This window comes from Caenorhabditis briggsae, assembly GCF_000004555.2.
Source record: "Caenorhabditis briggsae complete genome, chrV, whole genome shotgun sequence".
In the NCBI taxonomy this organism is placed as follows: Eukaryota; Metazoa; Nematoda; class Chromadorea; order Rhabditida; family Rhabditidae; genus Caenorhabditis; species Caenorhabditis briggsae.
In genome coordinates, this window is record NC_013488.2 from 8,062,484 (window position 1) to 8,085,739 (window position 23,256).

General features: G+C 37.3%; 9 protein-coding genes across 9 annotated transcripts; 7 read left to right on the top strand and 2 right to left on the bottom strand.

The window, feature by feature from the left end:
• Nucleotides 1–771: 771 nt before the first annotated feature.
• CBG27009 lies at nucleotides 772–879 on the bottom strand (the record flags this gene model as incomplete). The annotated part of the gene is made up of 1 exon (XM_045237341.1): nucleotides 772–879. The coding sequence occupies one exon, from the start codon at nucleotides 877–879 to the stop codon at nucleotides 772–774; it is 108 nt and encodes a 35-aa protein (XP_045098809.1).
• An 815-nt stretch (nucleotides 880–1,694) lies between these two features.
• On the top strand, nucleotides 1,695–3,975 carry CBG27010 (the record flags this gene model as incomplete). Its single annotated transcript, XM_045237342.1, has 5 exons — nucleotides 1,695–1,838; nucleotides 1,886–2,111; nucleotides 2,159–2,248; nucleotides 2,292–3,010; nucleotides 3,559–3,975. 5 exons carry the CDS (start codon nucleotides 1,695–1,697, stop codon nucleotides 3,973–3,975), a joined length of 1,596 nt encoding a protein of 531 aa, XP_045098810.1.
• A 241-nt stretch (nucleotides 3,976–4,216) lies between these two features.
• Nucleotides 4,217–6,521, top strand: CBG27011 (the record flags this gene model as incomplete). Its single annotated transcript, XM_045237343.1, has 7 exons — nucleotides 4,217–4,363; nucleotides 4,419–4,644; nucleotides 4,692–4,781; nucleotides 4,840–5,341; nucleotides 5,394–5,536; nucleotides 5,580–5,665; nucleotides 6,120–6,521. The coding sequence occupies 7 exons, from the start codon at nucleotides 4,217–4,219 to the stop codon at nucleotides 6,519–6,521; spliced, it is 1,596 nt and encodes a 531-aa protein (XP_045098811.1).
• Nucleotides 6,522–6,717: 196 nt separating this feature from the next.
• Cbr-ugt-4 lies at nucleotides 6,718–12,843 on the top strand (the record flags this gene model as incomplete). The annotated part of the gene is made up of 9 exons (XM_002636255.1): nucleotides 6,718–6,867; nucleotides 6,975–7,200; nucleotides 7,245–7,334; nucleotides 7,383–7,651; nucleotides 7,696–7,922; nucleotides 7,966–8,111; nucleotides 12,063–12,148; nucleotides 12,197–12,333; nucleotides 12,681–12,843. Coding segments are annotated over 9 exons (1,494 nt in total), but the record flags the coding sequence as incomplete, so codon positions are not given.
• CBG08594 lies at nucleotides 8,718–10,162 on the bottom strand (the record flags this gene model as incomplete). The annotated part of the gene is made up of 7 exons (XM_002636256.1): nucleotides 8,718–8,901; nucleotides 8,947–9,134; nucleotides 9,179–9,327; nucleotides 9,369–9,518; nucleotides 9,564–9,833; nucleotides 9,882–9,957; nucleotides 10,010–10,162. 7 exons carry the CDS (start codon nucleotides 10,160–10,162, stop codon nucleotides 8,718–8,720), a joined length of 1,170 nt encoding a protein of 389 aa, XP_002636302.1.
• A 664-nt stretch (nucleotides 12,844–13,507) lies between the features above and the next one.
• On the top strand, nucleotides 13,508–15,545 carry Cbr-srbc-43 (the record flags this gene model as incomplete). Its single annotated transcript, XM_045237344.1, has 4 exons — nucleotides 13,508–13,691; nucleotides 13,753–14,108; nucleotides 14,299–14,400; nucleotides 15,390–15,545. 4 exons carry the CDS (start codon nucleotides 13,508–13,510, stop codon nucleotides 15,543–15,545), a joined length of 798 nt encoding a protein of 265 aa, XP_045093811.1.
• A 356-nt stretch (nucleotides 15,546–15,901) lies between these two features.
• Cbr-fkb-4 lies at nucleotides 15,902–17,628 on the top strand (the record flags this gene model as incomplete). Its single annotated transcript, XM_045237345.1, has 4 exons — nucleotides 15,902–15,973; nucleotides 16,067–16,332; nucleotides 16,377–16,629; nucleotides 17,449–17,628. 4 exons carry the CDS (start codon nucleotides 15,902–15,904, stop codon nucleotides 17,626–17,628), a joined length of 771 nt encoding a protein of 256 aa, XP_045093812.1.
• A 1,649-nt stretch (nucleotides 17,629–19,277) lies between these two features.
• On the top strand, nucleotides 19,278–21,677 carry Cbr-sre-20 (the record flags this gene model as incomplete). Its single annotated transcript, XM_002636252.2, has 8 exons — nucleotides 19,278–19,485; nucleotides 19,797–19,923; nucleotides 20,362–20,518; nucleotides 20,560–20,682; nucleotides 20,749–20,885; nucleotides 20,930–21,094; nucleotides 21,337–21,498; nucleotides 21,668–21,677. The coding sequence occupies 8 exons, from the start codon at nucleotides 19,278–19,280 to the stop codon at nucleotides 21,675–21,677; spliced, it is 1,089 nt and encodes a 362-aa protein (XP_002636298.2).
• A 255-nt stretch (nucleotides 21,678–21,932) lies between these two features.
• On the top strand, nucleotides 21,933–22,870 carry CBG27012 (the record flags this gene model as incomplete). The annotated part of the gene is made up of 3 exons (XM_045237346.1): nucleotides 21,933–22,129; nucleotides 22,179–22,592; nucleotides 22,639–22,870. The coding sequence occupies 3 exons, from the start codon at nucleotides 21,933–21,935 to the stop codon at nucleotides 22,868–22,870; spliced, it is 843 nt and encodes a 280-aa protein (XP_045098812.1).
• Between the last annotated feature and the right edge of the window lie 386 nt (nucleotides 22,871–23,256).

A 23,256-nucleotide genomic window follows, 5' to 3' on the forward strand; every position in this document is an offset into this window, starting at 1 on the left:
TTAGTTCGCAAAACGCCCATTGCTGGACCTAGACTCTATAATTGTTGAGCAATGTTTATTTTTGCAAAATTCGCCCACTCACGATGCTGAAGATCAGTGAAGAGTTCAACTCAAATAATATTGTTGAAAGTCCATCTGTGAGAGAAAAAATGTTAGCTTTACGAAGGTCTACCGGGACCAAAATCCGTTTGAAAGATAGACAAAAGAGTTTGACACAGAGAATTCCAGAAAACGAAGCATTGGTAGAGGAGTAAACTATTTTGGAAACAGCAAGATAGTTTTGGTAGCATAGCGGTGTTGCACACGCAAAACTGGAACATCCGTTTCCAATAGGAAATCTCATCCCGCAAACGTTGAACAATATTAAAAAACATGCTAAACCAGGAATGACTGTGATCCCAATAAATATAATACTTGATATCTTTTTCCGGTAAAGATAAAAATTCACTGGAGAAATTGTTGCTATTGCTCGTTCGACGGCAATCAAGGCAGCCAGATAAATTCTCATTTCTAGGAAAATTGAGGCAATGAGAGCAATGAAAAACGACACGTCATAAGATAAAATTTCAGGATCCGACAGACTTAGAATACTGGAACTGAAGTATATGCAAGCTGGGATTCAAATTTTTGTGTCAGATTTAGTTATTGGAAACTCACTGATAACACTGTTGACTCCATCATAAGATACTCTCACTATAATCAGCTGATATTGTAACTTCCCAGAATTTCTGACAGTGAATCAGGCTTTATTAAAACTCATATTTCTCTGACTCACAGAATATACTTCTTGATGATAATCCCACATAATGTCGCCGTATAAATAGTAGTAATTATTCCGATAACTGTAAAAATCCAGTATCCAACTGTGAGAACAACCATCATCAAAGAAACAAGAAGGAATCGAAGAACTGGTTGCCTTTTTCAGTTTTGTTGTTATCATGGAGCAAGATAATTTGCATCTTTGCATCCTACGTAAATTCAGACTTTGAGATTCGTCCTTTCAGATTTTCTGTCTGTTAAAAGATTATTTGCTTATCGGTTTTTGACCAAGGTGAACTGTAGAACCCCTGAGTTGAAGATTCAGTCACATGATTCGGAGGGTACAACGGAGTACAAAGTGATTCAGGGATACAAAATTCACGATTAGGGGGTGCAAAATTCGGATTTTTTCAGTTACTTTGTACTCCTGGACTGAAAACTTTAGTACCCCTAAACTGCTTTGTACCCCAATGACCCCAAAATTCCTTCTAGATTATTAGCTGAAGATTCACTGTTTTGGAAATCTGAGGAACTTCTAAATGATGATAAAATGACATAATTGAATAAACGAAATTTGTTTTCCGTCGACTCAAATAATTCTGAACCCAACATCGTCAACAACAAGAGAATGTGCCCTCCAACATCAAAACAACTAATGTATTTCAACTACATCCTCCAACGTTTCCTACAGAATCCATCTTATGGTCTTCGAGATTGAGTCTTTCTTTCCACTTGTACGTTTTTATCAAACTATGAAACAAGAGAAATAGACAAAAGACAAACCGACGAAATATGATGCACGAAGAAGAGAACCCAGAAGAAAGGCGCTGATCATAGCAACCTTTTGACGCTGAAGTCTATTAAGAACTTCACCCCGAAGGAGTTTAAAATAGCCAGATGGCCATGGAGTCATTTATCATTGGTTCAATTTTAAAATGAATGTTTTATTATTGTTCTGTACATTATTCTCTTTCGTTTATGGGTACAACTATCTTATCATCTCTCCAGTATTCGGTTACAGCCACATGAAATTTATGGGAGCTATTGCTGATATTCTTGCAGATGCTGGACATAATGTGGTGAGTTTATATCTGAATTATGAAAAGGTTCTAACTGATCAGCTCAGACATTCTTGCAACCTATTCTCTATGACTATTATGCCCATAAGAAAGTAGTGAAAAATCCGAGAGTTGAAGTGGTAAATTTGGAAATGGATGAAGAGGGAAAAGAGGTGGCGTCCGATCCAAGCGGTTTTGGTTTCTTTTGGGAGTCCCGACCGTCAAAAAATCCTATAACTGGGATGAAAATCACGGCAGCTGTGCTCTACAAAGAGTTTGAACATATTTGTAGAAGTATGTTTTCAGAAATGTGACAACATTTTAATTTTTAATTTTTTTAGAGATGCTGACAGATAAGGCACTTCACAATTGGATTCTTTCAAAGAAATTCGATTCTCATATTTCTGAAGCGTTTGATTTTTGTGGACTATGTAAGCTATTTCACTGTAGTTTTTCTCACTTTGAAATTTTCAGATCTTGGAGACTACTTGAAGCTGAAATCTCCTATCCCTCTCTACTCCGGCGTTCGATGTGGAGCTGCTTCTTATGCGATTGGAGAGCCGATACCTCTGAATTACTTGCCAAGTGAAGGATCAAAATATGGGGAGGATTCTACTGCTATCGATAGAATAAAAGATGTTCTCGGACTCACCGCTTATCATTTTCAATTCGGATTGTTGTTTGATAAGCAGTACGAGCAAGCATACGAATTGACGGGAGGAAACGTCAGAAATTGGCGAGAAATTCTACAAAAATCGACTTTCTTTTTGACTAACTCCAATCCTTATTTATCATTTTCCACACCAACGATTTCAAAAGTGGTTCAAGTCGGTGGATGCACTATAGATCCCCCAAAAAGCACTAACCTAGATGATCAATTCGATAAGATTCTGTCTCTCCGCAACACTACGATTCTCGTTTCATTCGGAACTGTCATCCAGTCGTCTGATATGCCGGCTCATTTCAAGGCTGGACTCATCGAAACGTTCCGGAAGATGCCACAAACTACATTTATCTGGAAATATGAGGAAGATGATTCAGAACTGAAAAAGCAGTTGCCTGAAAATGTTATATTGAGCAAATGGGTAACACAACCGGCTCTGTTAGCTGATGACCGATTGAATGTTTTTGTGACTCATGGAGGTTTGGGAAGTACTATGGAAGTTGGATATGCAGGTGTTCCTAGTGTCATGGTAAGGAATTGGTCATGCAGAACCGGTCAATAAGAAATACAAAAAAGTATTGTTTTATTGATTTTAGGTCATTTTTACCATTTTCAGGAGGCTCGAACTCGATTGTCAAGTGTTCTACGACTTTGAAAATTTTGGAGGGTGTGAAACAGACCTAGATTCAAAACTTTGCGTTCACAGAATTTTTTGAAAATTCCTAGTTTTTCAGTTATTTGCCGATTTCGGAGAGACGCCTATTTCTCCACATTTTCAGTACAAAAACTGGCCACACATAAGTGGCTTTCAGAAACCGGTAAATAGCTGGAAATCTAGAATTTTTCCAAAAATTATGCAAATGTAAAGTTTTTCATTTATGTATTTACACCCTCCAAAAATTTCAGAAGGATTGAAAACTTGAACGCCGAGCTGCACTTGAAAATGGTCAAAACTCTTGAAAATCTCTTGAAACTCTTGAAAATGGTCAAAATGGCCGAAAATCAATAGAAAAATACATTGTTCATCTCATTGACCGGAACAATCTCTTCTTTTTTTTAAATTTCTCAATATTTTAGATTCCAATATTCAGTGACCAGGGAGTCAACGCCGAGATGCTTTCTCGACACGGTGGAGCAGTTGTTTATAGCAAATTTGATCTTCCGGATAGTGAGAAGCTAGTGAAGACGTTAAAGACAATTCTGAGAAGTTCGGAGTACAAAAAGAACGCTCAACGACTTTCGGACATTCTCCATCACCAGCCGATGAAGCCTAAACAAATTCTTCTGAATCATTGTGAATTTGCAGCTAGATTCGGACAAGTTGACAGTTTGGAACCACACGCCAACCAGTATAACTTTATCAAATTCTACTGTCTTGACAGTTTAGCACTGGTTGTTTTCGTTCTAATGTTTGTGGTATTTCTGGTCTTTAAACTCTTATTTTTTGTGTACCATAGTTGTTCCGGTCGATATTTCAAACTAAAACACGAATGAATAAATTATATAATTGGTAAAAAAAGTGCAAACGAAGTACATCCATATTCATAGAATAGCGCTTGGGTTGTATAGTTCTTTTCCGCAGTGAAATAGACAGTATATGGCCAGTTTTATAGATAAAACAAAATAAAAAGAGGCAAGTTATCAAAATGAAACGAAACAAAAGCTGATAATGTGTGTTGTGTACAAATAGATAATTTTGAGGCGAGAGTAGCCGACGACATTACCAGTTTTTTCAATGCTTCATCAAATTGTACTTCTCTTCCTGGTTGTTCCAAATGTTGTTTCTTATAATTTCCTGGTCATTTCTCCAGTATATGGGTTCAGTCATATGAAATATATGGCAGCACTAGCTAATCATTTAGCAAGAGCAGGACATAATGTGGTAAGTATCATTTTGGTTCCAGATTTAAGATCAAAAAGATCAAAATTTTTTCCAGACATACTTCCAACCATTTGTAGTGGATGAGTACCATAATCACAATCTAATCGAAGAAAAATCAATTGTAATCTGGAATTATTATCACGATGAAGATGGCATGCAGCACATCCCGTCGCAAGGATGTATGCGTTCTGCATGGGATTCATCAATGTATCAATCCGATGTTGGAGCAGCTATTCTTCTATCCCGATACCTCTATCCTGCATTTGAGCATATGTGCAGAAGTTGGAATTCTAGAGTCTGTTCATCAGAAAAGTTTTATTATTTGCAGAAATGTTTGAGGACACTGAGTTACATTTCGAATTGAAGGCTCGTCAGTACGACGTGGTGCTGTCAGAAGCATTTGATTTTTGTGGATTGTGTTAGTTCCCGAAAACTTGAAGATTCCCGAAAAAAAAGATCTGGAACATTTATTTCAGACCTTGCCAGCTATCTGGACATGCGTTCCATCATTTCAACTTTCACGGGAAACCGACTGAACGCTTTGGCTCCTGTACTAGGGGAACCATCGTTCCTACATTACCTACCAGCTCCAACCTCAACGTACGGAGATGGAGCAACTATTTGGGATAGAGCCAACGATGTCTGGCACAAAATATTCTCATCCTACGGATTCGCTAAACTGTTTGAAATGCAGTACCAGCAAGTCAAAAAGTTGACAAACGGAAAAGTTAAGCACTGGAAAGAAATTATCCATGACGTCACTTATCATTTCTCAAATTCCAATCCTTATCTAGATTTTGTGATCCCAACTATCCCTAAAGTAGTTCCAATTGGAGGGATTACTGTAGACCAGGATGACTGGAATGCAAAAGATAATCATTCGGAAGAGTTGGAGCAGTTGCTCAACGAAAGGAAGCATACCGTATTTATCTCGTTCGGGTCTATGGTCAGATCTGTAGACATGCCAGCTGAATACAAGTATGTCTTCTCGATCTAAAAGTTAATTAGGAAATCTAAAGAAACTTTTCAGGGAGTCAATGATAAAAGTTTTCCACGACCACCCAAACATCACATTCCTATGGAAATATGAGATGCCGAATGATCAAGATCTAGTCAAAAAGCTTCCGAAGAACGTACATCTCGCTAAATGGTTTTCACAGAATGCACTTCTAAGTTAGTGATAAGAAGGAAAAGCAAAGATCAGTGTAATTTTCAGGCGACAAGCGGGTTGACCTTTTTGTAACGCACGGTGGACTAGGAAGTACTATGGAATTGGCAAATGCAGCGAAACCAGCTATAGTGGTAAGATAAAAGAGTAAATGGAGTTGTCAGGGAAAATTTCTAAATATGGGGAGTTTAATGTAAGAAAAAATTTACTTCGAAATTTCACACTACACAGGTAAGTCGGGATTGCCGAAAAGCGTACTCACGGCGGCTGAAAATATGAGGATTGGCTATAACTTGCGTCTTCAGGGAAATGGAAAAAAATTAACAATTTTTCATTATGATCTACGTAACAGGTTTTATTTTTCGCTTGAAGACGCAAGCTATAGCCAATTTTGAAATCTTCGGCCGCCGTTTGTACGCTTTTCGGCAATCCTGCCTTACCTGTGCAATTGCAAACCGTTTGTCAAGGGTATCAGGTTGCTATTATAAAAAAGTGAAGAAGAGAAAGTAGTCACAATGACAGATTCATGAAAAACTTACAGAGTGAAACCAAAAAAAATTCATGACCTAGAAAAAACTTAACGTTTAGATTCCACTATTTGCTGATCAACCTGGAAATGCGAAGATGATAGAGCGACACCAAAGTGTGGAAATATACCCAAAACTAGAAATTCCCAATTGGAAAAAACTCAGCAACTTGCTTCAAAAAATGCTCAACACCAACTTCTACCAAGAACATGCCAATCGACTAGCTGACACCTTACGATTTCAACCTATTCCACCTGCAGATCTTATGGTGAAACACGCCGAGAATGCGGCACGTTTTGGCAGAATGCCAAATCTTGTACCGTATGCAAAAGATATGGGTTTTGTTGAGTTCTATAATTTGGATCTTATTTTGTTGTTTAGTTCTATTATGGCCGTTTGTATCTGGTCTGCTTATTATGTGTATACAAAAATCAAAGGGTCTCTAAAATTGAAAATTGAATAAAGAGAGGTTTCTTTTTGGTTGATGTGTTCTGTCGAAAGAATTGTTCAAATACTGACCTAGACACGCATTAACACTACTTGGGAGAACAGAAAGACAACAAATTGATGATTGAAGTTTTTTTCCTTGTCTATAGACTATAGTTTTACTTTCTGATAAGATTCGATAGGTTGATTGCGGTCGTCACTTCCTTGTCGTTATGAATCGAGTATTAACTGTTCTACTTCTAAATTTTGTTCTGGGAAATGATGCATTTAATTTTCTTGTTATTTCTCCGGTGTACGGTTTTAGTCACATGAAATTTATGGCCAATTTGGCTAATCAACTGGCTGAGAATGGTCATCAAGTGGTGAGTTTTTTTGTGTTCCACTTTTCCAGATAGCAGTCCTCAAATTTCTGAAGATTTAATCTCTCTTCAACAGCTCTGGTTTTTTAATACCAGAATTCTACATTCAGACCTACTTCCAACCATTTGTAATAGAAGCATATAAAGAACACAAGCTTCTGAAGCACAAGACAATAGAAATTCTAAACTACTGGCACGATGAAGAAGGTCGAAGACATATGCCTCCAGCCAACGATTTACATGACGCTTGGTATTCTGGGAAATATCAATCAGCGATTAAAGCTGTTACAGAAATGCCGGAGTTTCTTTTTTTGGCATGGGAGCATATGTGTAGAAGTGAAACATTTGAAAAGTTTTAATTTCTCAAAAGTTTAATTTAGAAATCTTCGAAGACAATGAGCTGCTCGTTAATCTTAAGGAAAGGAATTTTGATGTGGTCATTGCTGAAACTTTCGACTTCTGTGGATTATGTGCGTTTTGGAATGTCTGCTTGAAACTTAATCAAGTAATAATTTCAGATCTTGCCGATTACATAGAATCCAAATCCATTATTTCGGTTTTCACCGGAAGCCGATTGTTGGCTATCACTACACCGCTTGGTGAGCCTTCATGGCTTCATTATCTTCCAGCTCCAAGTTCTGGAAGTTTCGGTCCAGGTTCTTCGATCCTTGATAGATTGAATGATTTGTATCACAAGTACGTTTTCGGAAATGGGTACTCTGTAGTTTTTGATTGGCAGTACTATCAAGTCGCAAGATTGACAGGAGGAAAAGTGAGACACTGGAAGGTATTGGTTAGAAGACTTCTATGAAAAAATATGAAAGTTTTCAGAAAATCCTCCATGACGTTACTTTCCATTTTTCGAATTCAAATCCCTACTTGGACTTTTCTGTGCCAACTATCCCCAAAGTTATTCCAATCGGCGGATTTGATATGGATGAAACAGTGAATACAACTCTTCCGAAAGAATTTGAAAATACTCTGAACAAACGACCAGTTACAGTCTTTATATCCTTTGGGTCCATGGTCAAGTCAAGGTTCATGCCTAACCATTATAAGTAAGATTTCTACAAGTTATTATCCCTGAATAAATAATTTCAGAGAAGCTATGGCTCGAATGTTTGCTGAAAATGTTAAAAATATCACTTTCCTTTGGAAGTATGAAGCTTTAGAGGATCAGTTCCTAATCGATCTCCTTCCTGAAAACGTGATTTTGAAAGATTGGTTCCCACAGAGAGCATTACTTGCTGATAAGCGAGTTAAGTTATTCATAACTCATGGAGGCTTGGGATCTACGATGGAGCTAGTCTATGCTGCGAAACCAGCAATCATGGTAGGAGAATCAACATTTTCTGTTGGAAGAAGAATTTTTCTTTCTAGATTCCTCTGATTGCTGAACAACCGGATAATGGGAAAATGTTGGAAAGACATGGATCTGTGGAGGTCTATTCCAAGTACGACATCCCTAACTGGCGAAAACTGAACAAAGTTCTTCGAAAAATGCTCAACAATGAATCGTATCAAAAATCAGCGGATCGGCTAGCAAACGTGTTGAAAAACCAACCGATAAAGGGACGGGAACTAATGATGAGGCATGCTGAAATGGCTGCAAAGTTTGGAAAACTGCCAGAGTTAACTCCGAATGTTCAAGATATGGGAGTTATTGAATTCTATAATCTGGATATTTTACTTTTATTTTTATCAGTTATTGTAGGCTTTTTACATATTTTATGGAGGTTTGTCTCCAATTGTGTTGGCTTCAAATCAAAGTTAGATTAAATTTTTTATTATTTTGAAGAGGTGAAAAAAAGAAAGACAGGGAAGTTTTAATCAATATTTTGATACAAGACGAATCAAAAAAATTTTTCATATTTGGTGAGTTGTACCGGCTCCTTCTGGCTTGATCTTTGGTCGTCCATGACATATTTTTTTGTGCCGAAGACAGAGCGCATGAACCTTCCTTTATGGCCTTGAGTAGTCTTGAGAGGGAGTAGCTTCCCACTATTTAGCTCGATTGCTTTATGAAGAACTTCCAATCTATAAAAGAGATTTCTAAATTGCCAGTGAATAGATAAAACTTACTCAGTGCTCTTGAATTCAATGAACTTCGTCAAGCTTGACCTTTTCTTCGAGTAAACTCTGAACTCATTTGCGAGTTCATGGAAGGTTGGCCGGTGTTCTGGGATGAGAGACCAGCAGCCCAGCATAATATCCTTCCATTTTGAATCGAATGGGTGCTGGTCGACGGGAAGCAGTTTTCCGACGAATGCCTAAACCAAAAATAAATGTCTTCATGAGATAATCATTTTCTTACGTCTTGGGCAACTTCCATCGCAGTCTTGTTCTTGGCAGGATATTCTCCCGTGATGATCTCCCAGAGGACTACCCCGAACGACCAGACGTCCGCAGCTTCTGACCATCTTCCGCACTGAAAGGCTTCCGGAGCAATATATGCGTACGAACCTAAACCGAAAGTTTGTAATTCGCAAAAAATAAAAGCATACCAGCTGCGTCGACTGCTTCCTCGACTTTCCTCGCATCACCGAAATCACCGATCATTAAGCGAAGGTTTCCGATTGGAGTGTTCCTGCAGCTGCACTTCTTGCTGAACGAACTTGTGTCCACGCAATAGCAAGGTTTCTCCAAGACCAGAACTGGAAGATTCAAAATTTACCAAAAGTTTCGTTACAAATTCATACTGTTATCGGATCTTAAGTCTCGATGGATGTATCCTTGCTTTGTGACGTACTCCATGCCATCGGCAATTTGCTTCGCCCAATGAATTAATGGGCTCGTTGACAGCACAGTTCCTGAAGGGATATTGCTGCGCACTTCTCTCAACGAGGATCCTTCGCAGTGAGTCATGAGCAATCCAATGAATGGCTTTTCATAACACACTCCAATGAAATTCACAATGTTCGGATGGGAAAGATTTCTGAGCACCTCTGCTTCTCTCTTCAAATTCGACTCTGCAAATGTATAGTTTTGGTGAAAATTATCTGGCAGGTTACACTTACGAAGTTCTTCGTCGGTAAACCCGTCGTTGAGCTTCAAGAAGCGTTTCAAAGCAACGCGTCTGCAGACGGGGACAATCTGAAAATTTATTTTTTAAATGTATTATTTTGGTTGAGTATTCTGAGCTTACATCCACAAGTTCTACTCTCAAATGAATCTTGTAGACCCAAGCAGTTGTACCTCTACCGATTTTGTGATCAGTAGAGATACCACAATCAGGAAGTTGGATCTCATACGCCTGATATTCGACGAGCTGGCATGAAGCATTTTCAGAGGAGAGCATGACGACAAATACTGAAAACCTTAGCTGATAATGGAGGAAAAATGTTAATAGAAACAAAAAGAAATTCGATAAAGCGCTCGCATATGTTCCAACTGACTTCCTGTGACCAGCCAATGCGCGTGTTTCTCTGTGTTCGCGCTCTACAGATCCCAGTGACTCATAGGTGCTGCAAAAATGTTGTTCTCGAAAATCTCTCGGTCAATGACTATTGATATTCAATCATTGATAGACAAAATGTTGAAGAATGACGTATGTTTTTTGTATATATACTAGTCAGGCTGGCGCGCCTCCGGCGCGTTGTCGTCGCTCCTCTTCTTACTGTTTCTATAAGAATTTTTCGAAGGGTATTTTCAATCTCTGTTTTATTTCCTAGCTTTCAAAAATCTTTGGAACATACAGACTGAGAAAGGAACTTAATTTATTTATTAAAATAATTACATATATACCAGGTATGTCGGTAGTCCCAAAGATTAAAAAAATGATTGGAAATTCTTCCGGAGATCCACTATTTCTTTTTGATGCTCGAGTTGGATTTTCAGACTTCTATTTCCATTATCGAGTTTTTTCCATACTAAAATATAGTACAGTACTTTTTTGCCTTAAGAGCCCAGGTTTTTAGGTAATCCCCACTGAAAGAACTTTTTTGTATTTACCATCAAATTGCAATGTTCGTATCTTTTAAAAACGGTCGACAAGCTTCTGGTTCTTATTCTTGTTTTTTTCTCTGGAAGATCTGTAAACCGGTGACCATCCAAACATGAAAAAAATTTTCATCATTTTTGACCCCAATGCAATCGTTATCAGAATACAAACCCTCAACTGATAAAACTGTATTGTCTCTAAAATCATCAGACTAGTTGTCTATCATGAACATTTACAACTATTTACTTGTATTTTTCGCATTTCTCTGCTCATTTCATAATGTGAATGGTTACAACTTTCTCGTGATATCTCCTGTTTATGGATTCAGCCATATGAAGTGTATGGCAATTATTGCAAATCAGTTAGCTGACGCTGGACATCAAGTTGTATGTTTTCTAAATCTTAACACTTCGAAATTAAACTTTTGCAGATATTTTTCCAACCATTTGTAGTGGAACTCTTCCAAAATCATGATCTCATCAAAAACTCAAATATCGAAGTTATAAATTATTGGCATGATGAAGAAGGAAAACGAAGTTTACCAAGCCATTCTGCATTGAGTGATGCTTGGACTGCTGTAAAATATCAATCCGATATTGGAGTCAAACTTTTCGCTCCCAAAGTTCTCCATGACGCTTTTCAGCATATGTGTAGAAGTGATTTGAAGCAGTTGATTTATAAAAATACCTCTGATTTTCAGAAATGTTCGAGGACAAGGAATTGCACCAGACGTTGAAGAAAAAGAAATTTGATGTGGTTCTATCGGAAACTTTCGACTTTTGTGGTCTCTGTGGGTTTTATTTTAAAGTATTCTATCAAATAAAAAAGGGAATTTCAGATCTGGCCGATTATTTGGAAATGCCTGCCATCATATCAGTATTCACTGGAAGCAAGTTAAGTGCAATTACAGATGCATTGGGAGAACCATCATTCCTCCATTATTATCCATGTGAGATTTTGAAAAAAATTAGACACCTGAAAAAAAGATTTTCAGCTCCATCCTCCCACTTTGGCCCGAGCCAATCACTGTACGATAGAGTTAACAATCTATGGTACAAACTCCTTTCTTCATCTGCATTCGGAGAACTTTTCGATCGACAATACGCAGATATTGAAAAAATAACAAATGGAACAGTGTGGAAGAGAAATTAATCACAGAGAACATTCCAGAAAATTTTCATCTTAAAAGTTGGTTCCCACAACCATCTCTACTTGGTAAGTTTTAGTTTCTCAGTGGGTATAAACTCGTATGTACTAGCTGACAAACGCGTCAAACTGTTTATCACTCATGGTGGACTGGGGAGCACAATGGAGCTCGCATATGCGGCTAAACCAGGAATAGTGGTAGGACTTTTATTTCCAACAAATATTCTCCATAACAGAGAATTTCAGACTCCTCTATTCGCTGATCAGCCCAGTAATGCTCAAATGCTGGCGAGACATGGATCCGTGGAGGTCTACTCAAAACATGACATTCCAAACTGGGAAAAACAGAGCGATTTGTTGAGAAAAATGTTGTTAGATGATAAGTGAGTTGTTTTTAATACAGTATCGGTCAATAAGATATACAAAAAATATTTTTCATATGTTTTTTCGGTCATTTTGAGCATTTTCAGGAGTCTGGAGCTTGGCTGTCAAGTTTCCGATCACTTCCAAAATTCTGGAAGTTGTAGAAAAAAGAAAACCTTGGAAATTTCGAAAAATTCTGTGAGCGCAAAATTGTTAATCTAGTTCTGTTTTACACTCAAAGTTATTGAAAACTTGACGACCGAACTCCAGTCTCCTGAAAATGGTCAAAATGGCCAAAATCAACCGAAAAATATGTTTTTGTTTTTATCTTATTGCCCGGTACTGACACAATACATTTTACTTCCAGATATCAAACTGCTGCAACTCGTCTAGCTGAAATTTTGAATCACCAACCAATAAACCCAAAAGAATTGGTTGTGAAACATGCTGAAAATGCAGCTCGATTCGGAAAAATGCCATCTTTGACTCCATTTGCAAAGGATATGGGATTCGTGGAGTTCTATAACATAGATATAAGAAGGAGCGATTTTCAAAATTTTCAATTTTCATCCCAAATCACTTCGATTTCCAAAATTTCTGTGAAGTTTCAGTAAAATCACGTGAATTTCCAAAATCCCAGAACTCGAACCGTTCGAGTTCTGTGAAAAATCCCAGAAATTGCAACGTTCAATTTCTGTGAATCACGTAAAATTTCCAAATTCCCAGAAATTTTGGAAATCGAAGTGATTTGGGATGAAAATTGAAAATTTTGAAAATCGCTCCTTCTTATATCATGATCTACGGATTTTCCTTTTTACTTTTTGCCATTTATGGAGCTATTGAAACTTTTGGGTTCGTAAGAAAATGTTTCACAGTACGACGAGTGAAGACTGAATAAATACCTTTAAGTTTTATGATGACGTTCTTTCTACTTGATCAGTTTTTTCTAGTTGATCAATTTGTTAATGCATTTTCCATTGAATCTGTTCAATAAGTTCAAGTTTTATAATTGCTAAAGCTACATCAGAAATATTGCTCACCATCTTCTCACTAGAACATTCTAGTACATCATCCTTTCTTGGTTGACTGGACATTTGTATGATACAACAGGTGGAGCCATTGGCACGAAGCATGAAAGAGACGGGTCAGAAGCAAAACTTTTTTTTTCTCATATGCTTAATTTGTACTAAAATAATGTCTTCTGTATTTAACTATCGAGCATTTTCTGTCACCCTAGCAGGATTAATTGCTTCATTTTTCAATGTAATCCTGAATGCTCGCCTACTTTGGAGATATCAAAAATCGGCGATGAAGAATAAACCAGAGTATCAACTGTTCAAAATTCGATTTATCATTGATATTCTTTATGCTCTGACAGGTAAGCTTTTGGCTAATAATTCTAGAGAAAAAATCTGAATTTCTGGTCTTCTGAATTTCAGTGAGCATCTACTACACTGCTCTCATTGTTTCATATCTAGACCCATTCATCCTCTTCCACTACAAATCCCTCTTCTTTGGAACCCTTTTATCTTCTAATGTTGTTTCAACTAGGTTCATTCTTGGTGCCATAATATCTGTTGAAAGACTTATCGCTGTTTTCTTCCCGGTTAAATTTCATAACAATCGTCGCAAAGTTTCAATTTTTGCATTCACTGCAATTGTGGTTTTCTGGGGCATGATGGAAGATGTGATGTACTTTTGGGTTTGCGATATTGCTCCGTTTGAGAAGGAATGCTCAATTTTGGGATGCACTTGGAATGACTGTTTTGTACAGTATTGGACAGGAACTAAATTGGTGAATAGATTTATCTTTTAGAGAGTTCCAGAGTCTGAGAATTCAGGTAATCGGAGCCTTACATGTAGCAGTTCTGTCATTCTATTTGTCAAACTTTTGTTCGTAAAACGTGCTATGAATCTCATCAGTGACTTGTCCAAGGTACAAAAAATTTGTTTCGAAAATAGCTTCATTTATCATGAAACTTCAGACAAATTACTTATGCATCGGCGACGCCTGTCTCACACTTCTTTTCGACTTTTCGCCTTTTCTGATCACTCTTATTTTTAAGACACAACTTTTGTCAGCAGACGTGAGTTTCTAGGAAAAAAAAGGTGGTGAAAATGGGATGATGTTGTTTGTTTGGGATAGGAGTTATGAAAACGAAGAAAAGTAAAAAGGCTGAGATGACAGTTGAAAAGTTTCGAGGGAAACAATATTAAGAATGAAGAACATTCATGCGGAAGTAATACTCTGTTCGAAATGGCTGTAATCATAATTATGATATTACTCTGGTATAAAAAAATCGGAGCTGAAGATGATAAACGCCTGTGGCCGTGGCCAAAGGTCCGACAGCGACATCTGCCGTAAACAAAAAAAAATTCCCCGTAAAAGATGTAACAGAAGGGCCCTCCAACTTTAAACTTTGAGTCAATTTATCTTGGTTCCTGTTAAAAATATCAAACAGTTGTCAATTGATGAATTATCTTCTTTATATATCAAACGCTAGGCATCTGTCCATCCCGGTGTCCGTCTGTCAACTTTTGAAAAAATTAAAAAAATAACTATAGATTTACGTGACACTTCAAGAAAAGTGAAGAGCAAAGCTACGAACCAGTAAAAAACTAGGTTGAATCGCGCCGAAGGCGCATCAGCTTGCTGGTTTATCATAATATCACAAATATTTTATCAGTTGACACATTTTTGATATCTCTTAGGAGACGAGATATTGGAGCTCAAACTTGACCATGTAAGGGACCTCCTATTACAAGTTTTACGGTATTTTCCGGATTTATTTTCTTGACTTTCGTACTAGGCCCCCGGAGTGTCTCCTCCACAGCTACCGATATTCAAATTAAAAATAGACCGTTGAAAACCTAGCGGACTACGTGCTTTTTGAGTCTGAGAATGGGAAACATTTCCTTTTTGAAATCTTTTTGGAATCTGTGTCCGAAGTTTGCTAGGGAAATGACTTGGACAAAACAAGGGCTACTATATAGGCAATTTTACCAAACTGTACAAATGGAGAAGAAGCAACATCAGGACATACTTCCCAAAGTTTACCTAAAAATCCTCTTTCAGATCTACGGACCCTATAACGCGACGGCGAAAAGTCTCGCCTGTTTCGTCGACGCCATCATTGCGACATTCATTCTCAACAAACCATCTTCGAAAATAGTCTCGATTCGAAGTGTTAATCCGCGCACCGCAACTTCCGACAGATTTTTTATCGAATAAAACATCAACTTATCTATTTGTTTGGTCCTTCTAAAATTCCAATAATTTTTCCATTGATCATTGAATCATAATTTTCTCTTCCCACTTCTTTTCTCCCATTCCTTCTCATTATGTATCCATAGCCGAAAACTACCCAAAAGCCGTTTTCTCAGCCCTAGACGATTCGAAAAACGTGATGAGAGATCGAGAGGCGCAGAATGAAAAGGAGGACACGATGCGACAGATACTGCTGTGTTGTTGCAAGGCCTTCGATCAGTGTTGTAAGAAAAAAGAAGGAGAGGAGAAACGTTGTTGCATTCTCTTCCCTTTGCTTTCTCATCCACTTATTCCTCTTTTTTACCTCTGTAGTAGAACAAATGAAGTTTTTTACCTGTTTTTTGATTATTGGCTTTTCATCTGCAGTGTATTCCAGTGACCAAAGTTGGAAGGTAAGACACAAAGCTTGTAATCCAGCCTCCATACAATATGATTCTATTCAAAATGTCTCCTTTAAATAAAGTTGCAAACTAAACACATTTTAGGACGATGACGGATTAGAAGTAACCATAATAAAAAAGATTGATGATTCGGAATGTGATATCAAATCCGCGGGTGGAGATGTCGTTGATCAGTACTACAAACTGTCCGATGAGAAAGGAGAAGAGATTGGAAGTAATTTTGGAAAGAAGCCATACACATTCACATTGGGAAAAAATCAAGTGATACCTGGTATGGATAGAGCAATGAGAGGAATGTGCATCGGTGAGATTCGCAAAGTGATCATTCCACCGAAACTAGGATTTGCTAAGTTAGTCTTTTCTTGATCTTTGACATCCTATTTCTTCATTACAGAGATTCCAACGGTCAGCCACTCTATTACACTGTTCAGCTGGTGAACCTGTTCCGTGCGAATCCAGGCGAGAGATGGGTCACTGAGGAAGGAATCCAAATTGAACAGACACACAAAATTGAACCAGAAAAGTGCAAAAAGGCGGAGCAGGGCGACAAAATCTATCAGCAATATGTTTTGAGACTAGAAGACAACACGTTGGTGGATTCGTCGTATTCCAGAAATGCTCCGTTTGTGTTCAGGTTGAGAAATCGGGTAAGATTTTGATTATTTTTGAAAAGTGGAAAATCTCTCCGATAGGATGCTCAACTCGAGGTCTTGCTCTTGTCTTGCGTCATGAACTGCGTCATGAACCGGCTGGTAGCTCGTTTCAAGAATGAAATTTTGGGCAAAATAGCATACCAGGAGATAGAACCCAGGAAGATCTACAAACTTCAATAAAAAATTTGAATTAGTAGCCGGGTGCGGGTCGACATTTATTAGCCTGGACGGGCAAAAATCGTCTGTTCGGCCTAAAATTGCCGGCCCGGACCACAATATCGTTTTTTACTGCAGTTGATTATTATTGGAGGTTGTCTATCATATGGTATGTTGTTTTGCTCACAATTTCAATTTGGAAGCGAGTTATCAGCTGGCCCGTGCCGGCCCGAAATCGACCCGTCGCAAGTATGGTAACAGACAAAGACTTGTAGAATTTTGACTTAATTGTTGCCCTTCAAAGTTTTTTTTTTCCAACCTGAGCCACCGTTAGTCAGCTGGTAACACCGCGGCACCTCCAGCGGTGGTCCCACAACTCCCCATTTGTCTTATTTGAAGGGAAATTCGTGAAAGGTCTTTTTTCATGTCCCCCACTTTTAAGGAAACCGTACTCTGGTTCTGACTTGAACTCACATTTTCAGCTGCATTTAAAAAATTGTGTTTCCTTGTTTTTATACAATTCAGCTGCTCTCTATTATTGAACTAGTTACTCCTGATTTTCGATTCCACCAACTCATGGCAAAAAGGTCAATCTACCAATACACGATACTCTTACCTTTGAAAAATTACACCTGAACCGATCACTCAAAATTTCAGGAAGTGATCGATGGAATGGATATCGCTATGGATGGAATGTGCGAAGGTGAGCGTCGTCGTGTGGTGATTCCATCAGAATACGGATACGGTGCTCAAGGATCGCCACCAGAAATTCCGGGAGGAGCTCGGCTATTCTTTGAGATTGTTCTAGAAAAACTGGTGAAAAGAGATGAACTTTAAAGTTTTGAATCGTTTTTGTTGTATTTATATTTTTCAACCTAATTTAACACATTACTTCCTGTTCCCATTGAACGTTTTCTGTTAATGTTATGTACGTGTTTGGTGCCATAAAATCACTTTTTCGCTCTCAACTTTCCTTCTTTTTTTTGCTATTAACAGCTGAAAACCTAATTGTTTTTCATGTGAACTTGTGAAACAAGTGGTTGTCGTCGTAAAACTGAGAGTGCAGCTGGAAAAATTGAATTGAAGCTTCAAAATCAGCCAACATCACTCCGTCACAAGTGCTAGAATTATAGAAGAAGTGGTCTGCTGACTGGTTAAGGAGAAGTAGGAGGAGAAGGAGAAGCAACCCTATAATTTTGGATATTATTGATAGGTTGAAGCATTATCTAGAGAAAGCATTTAGGCTTTCAACCCACTTCCGAAAAGAAGCTGTCAACACAGTCTCATGTCCAAAGAAATTATTGATATCATGAAGAACGCGACTGAATGTGAGTTTTTGATTTTTTTTCATAATGGAGGTCCAGATGTGCGATATTTATTTATTTGTTTATTTATTTTATTTCAACGAAGGGGAGAAAACCACTAACACGTAAATTGTCTATGAAACTAGGAGATATACATACATTTGTATTAAATGGAAGATGGAGGAAAAACCGAGTTATTAATTAGTTGAATTCAAGACAAGAAAATGTTTTAGATCACAGGATAATAGTCGATTTTTGAAAGCCGCTGACGAAGGCTTCACCGGAAACACTTTGGCGGGTAAAGAGTTCCAACATCTGATTACTCTTTAAGAGAGAAATTGAGAAGATATTTTTGTTGAGTTCTTGATAAGTGATTTGAGATAGTATTTGTGACGTCGCAATGATCCAGCATGATTAAATATTTCGAAAATTGGAACCTCCATGATAATTTCTTTGGAAACAATAATTTTATACGTGTAGACCAAATCATTATAGAGCCTGTGATACTCCAAGGAACTTAGCTGACATTCTTCCAGTGCTTCAAAGTATGAAGTGTATGCCATCCTGAATATTTTGAAAATTCTGAAAACTAAAAATTCTGAAAACGATATTGGTCTGAAAAATGTATACTATAAATTATCTTGAGCTCGAATATATCGGTTCCTATTAGGGACATCAAAAATTGGAAAACTAATAAAATGTTGCTGATATTATGATGCACATTTTATCAGTGGACCATGTTTCAAAAGCTTTCATAAGAAACAAAATAATTCAGCTCAGAGTATTGGCTTCTTTCAGAGAAATGATGGTATTTTGTTTAATAATTTAGTTTTAAACCGATACGAGGGACTAAAACGTATCGTAGTCGAACTGTAACCGAAAAAATAATAACTTCGACCTCCCCTTTTACCAAAGCTGTCGAAAACAAGGCTGCGGTCTCCGTTGACCTAACCGTCTGTTATATCGTAAATAAACTTAGCCACCCAGAAACTTCTAGGTCTGCTAGGCTGCCGAATCCTAACTATTCCAAAATTAACCTAACCACTGCTCTGTTTTCGGCAGCCTTGAATTTCACTAAACACAAGATACATTTTCACACTTTCCAAAACCTCCATCTGATGTCTTTTAGCTTCAGATAATCCCACAATCCTCTCTGTTTTTCTGGCCGGATCTCTTCACAAAATGAGCATGCTCGAGAACATTGCCTACATAGTCATTGTCACTGTGGCTTCCCTATTTACCGTACTATGCTTATTAGTTGTTGCAAGATCCAATGTGTTTCATACAAATCTTCAAGCTTCAATATGGTGGACTGCGAGCTTCTACTTCGAACTCACAGTCAGCAAAATGCTCACCATCGTTTATCAATCCAACTATCTCACGGATCGCGGTCAGTTTCTTATTTTTTAATTTCGTAGTTTTTTTTTACAGTAATACCTGTAATAGAAAGGCATCTTAACGTTTAACTTTGAGACATTTTTAATCGGTTCCTGTCAAATGTATTAAAAAAGTTGTCTACCGATAAATTGTTTATCATAATATAGAAAAACATTTTGTCAGTTGACACACTTTTGATATCATGCAAAGAAGCCAGAAAAATAATCTCAATCTAGACAGTTCCCTTCTATCACTTGTTTTACGGTCTATGGAACTCTTGCAAAATTTAATCGACTTAATCAAAATACGATTCTTTAAATTCAGATGAACCGTCGGGAGGAATGGTCATGTTGATGTGGATTGCTGCAACTCATTATCATTTTATCTTTGCTGTCATGTCTGCTCCAATTGTGGTCGTTGCAGAAAGGAGCCTAGCCACTAAATTCGTTTTGTAAGTTGTTTGAGTCATTTGACATCAAACTTCGTCTGCGTAGGAACGTCAGCTTTTGACATGAGAAGCACGAAGAAGGAAAAAGGAAGAAAAAAGCTAGACTGATAATTAAGTAGATCAGAATCTGTGATGAGAGTTGTATTCTGTTCGATTTCAAATGGGAGTGAATTTTCGAGAAATTTGGAATTTATTTCATGATTTCATGAAATTTGAATAATAGACTATCGTTGATATTCGAGTGTAGTCTGGGTTTTGAAAAACATGAATAATTTGAAAAATCATGATAAACAATAATTAGTTGAAGGGCACATTTAGAACAACATAAGTAATTATAGCCAGAACGAATTTCTTTTCAAAAATAATTTGTCGGTTGACCAAATTTTTATATCTTTCACAGGAATCGAGATAGCTGAGCTCAAAGGAAACATTTTCTTTCAGCGATTACGAGAAGGAAAGGCGAAGATACATCCTAATATCCTTGTTCCTATTTCAAATTGGATTTTCCACTTCTTTCACTCTTTTGACCATTTTTAATATTGTTCGATATGTGTCAGCGGCTGTGATAGCTGGCTTAATTGCAATCACTTCTCTCTTGGTAGGTTCAAAAACCAATTTTGATCTCACGCTTGTTTTCAGATTTTTCTTCACATCAATCGAGTTAACAAACGAACCTTGCGATTCGTGGAAACCCAGAATCGAGATATCAAATTTGATTTAAGCGTCCGCTACCAGCTGCGAGAGAATGTCAAAACATTTAAGGTAGTTTATAGAAAATCGCGATTTAAACAAAAATCTTTCGAATATTTTAAAATGATGAAATTACAGATGCTAACAACCCTACTTCTTTTGCTAACTTTTATGATTGTATTTTTGGCTTTTCTGAAAACGATACCAATGATTATGGACATTCAAGAGGACACCAAGTACATTTTCAAAATGAGTACAGATATGATATTACATGCGTAAGCTAGATGATTCACGATTCTGATGTCTAGAATCTTTGCAGGGGACCAATATACGTAACGCCCACAATGATTTGGGCAGTTGATGACTATAAAATTGTATTTTATCGGATTTTGGGATTGGATAAAAAAAAAGTGGCCCCTCTGATTCTAAGCTCTGAAAAGAAAGAAGAAGACGTATACTTCGAGCAATTTGTGCAGTCGTTGAAGTAGATGTGCGGTGGGACGGAAATTCCAGTGGACGGAAATTCTGTTACGACTTCTGACTAATGAGATTTTTTATAACAAACAGAGAAACCGCCTACCTTATATCTCATTTTTTTCTTTTCTTTTTGCTCAATTTTAGTCAGTGGTGTCATTTTTCTCATGACTTTTTTCCCACATTTTTGTCAAAGATCTTTGGAAATAAAAAACTGAATTTTTCTAGAATTGGAGTTTTCCTAAATTTCAGGCAAAAAATGTTCAAATTTCTACTTGGATTCAATGTCACTGGATTTTATGAACGAGAGATGACTGCTGAGTACACTTTAGAGTATATGATTTTGTATACGATAACAATGATTTTGGCACTTTTTGTGACAAGTTTTGGAATTCGAATTTCGTTATCGATAAGGTGGGAAATTTTATTAATTCATAGGATTATGCCTGTATAAAACATTAAAGCTGTGGAAGAGAAACTCCGGTGGTCGTGGCCGAGAGTCACACAACGATAACTACCGTAACCTAAAACAAACTTTCATTTTCTGGAAATATTTTCTAGATTTTCGTCCGTTTTCTGCCAGTTTTTCATAATTAAAAAATTTCATTTTCCGACTTGTTGGTGAAAAGGAAACTTAGAAAAACCCAGTGAAAACCAAGAAAATAAATCCTGAAAATAAACTTATTTTCAGGTTACGGTAGTTGTCGTTGTGGGTCCTTCGGTCACGGCCACCTTGCCCATAAGTCTGACTGTTTATACCAGAATAATATCACGACAGATTTAATTTACTGTTAATTTTCAGTGCCTACCACCTAAACGTAAACCGTCTGTTTTGCTTTGCTCTCAGTATGTGGCTCATCATTTTTATGAGCAAAATATGTGTTTTTCTGTATCATTTACGAGCAGTAAACATCTCTGATCGGACTGATTCTGCTTTAGTTTTCCTTCATATTTCCGCATTCACCAGATACTTTTATTTCTATTTCGGATCTGCTACTCCTTTGGCTTCAACTGTGGAGAGGGGTTTTGCAACACTTTTCTTATCGTGAGTTTGAAAAAAAATTTATAGCCTGAAGTAAAAAATCATACTTCAGAAGTTACGAACAGTCGCCACAGCTTCCAATCTTAGTACTGATCATTTCGATGAACCTTTTACTAGCATTGTTTTTCACAATTCTTACTGTATTCTTCGAGATTCCATTCAGTTTCGTCATTGTCGTTCCATTTGCCTACTTACTCATCTGCTTCACCTTGATTAGTGTTCTCTACAAATTCAATCTGACCCAATTCTACAAATTGAACAGATATCATAGAGAGCAGTACACATTGAGCAGCAGATTTCAACTCAAAGAAAATATCAGAGTGCTATCCCTTCTGATGAAAATGATCTATGCTGTCATAGGATTCATTGGGATCATTCTAGCGGGATTCACTCTACCAATCCTTCTGAAATTAAACTATTTGACAAGCGATGTTATGAGGACAATCGTTGATTTAGTGGTTCATTGGTAAGTGATTTTGTTACTTTAATAATTTAAAGTTTCGAAATTACAGTAATCCATTAATTGTGATTCCGATGACAACACTCTTCATTCCTGAATTCAAGAAACAAGCAAAGGCAGCAATGTTCAAAAGAATGCCGCTGGCAAGAAGTAGTGTGGATTCTCGCTATAGAAATTATCGAGAAGATCCCAATCAAGCTGATGTCTACTTTGATCTTTTCAAAAAGTCAATCAAGAAGAATAATTCTACGGATAGTCTTTCACCGCCTAACCAAATTAACTGAAAACCGAATAAATGTTCTTTTCAAATACTTGTCTCAAGAAGCATACCGTAAGACCTACAATAGGAGAGCTCCCTAACTTTTGACTTTGAATAAATTAATCTCGGTTCCTGTCAGAGATGTCAACTGATAAATTGTTTATCATAATGTTACCTAAACTTTATCAATTAACAGATTTTTGATATCTTTCACACAAACCGAGGTAAGTTAGCTCAAACTTGACCATGTGGGGCTCTTCCTTCACAAGTTTTACGGTCCTCCTATTACAGGTCTTTCCAGGAGCGCACGGACGCAGTCCCGATACGGAAAAATTTAGCTACTAGTTAGTCTGAATCCGAGACTATCACATAGGTCAGTCCTTCTGAAAGTCCAGTGGAAAAAGCAAAAAA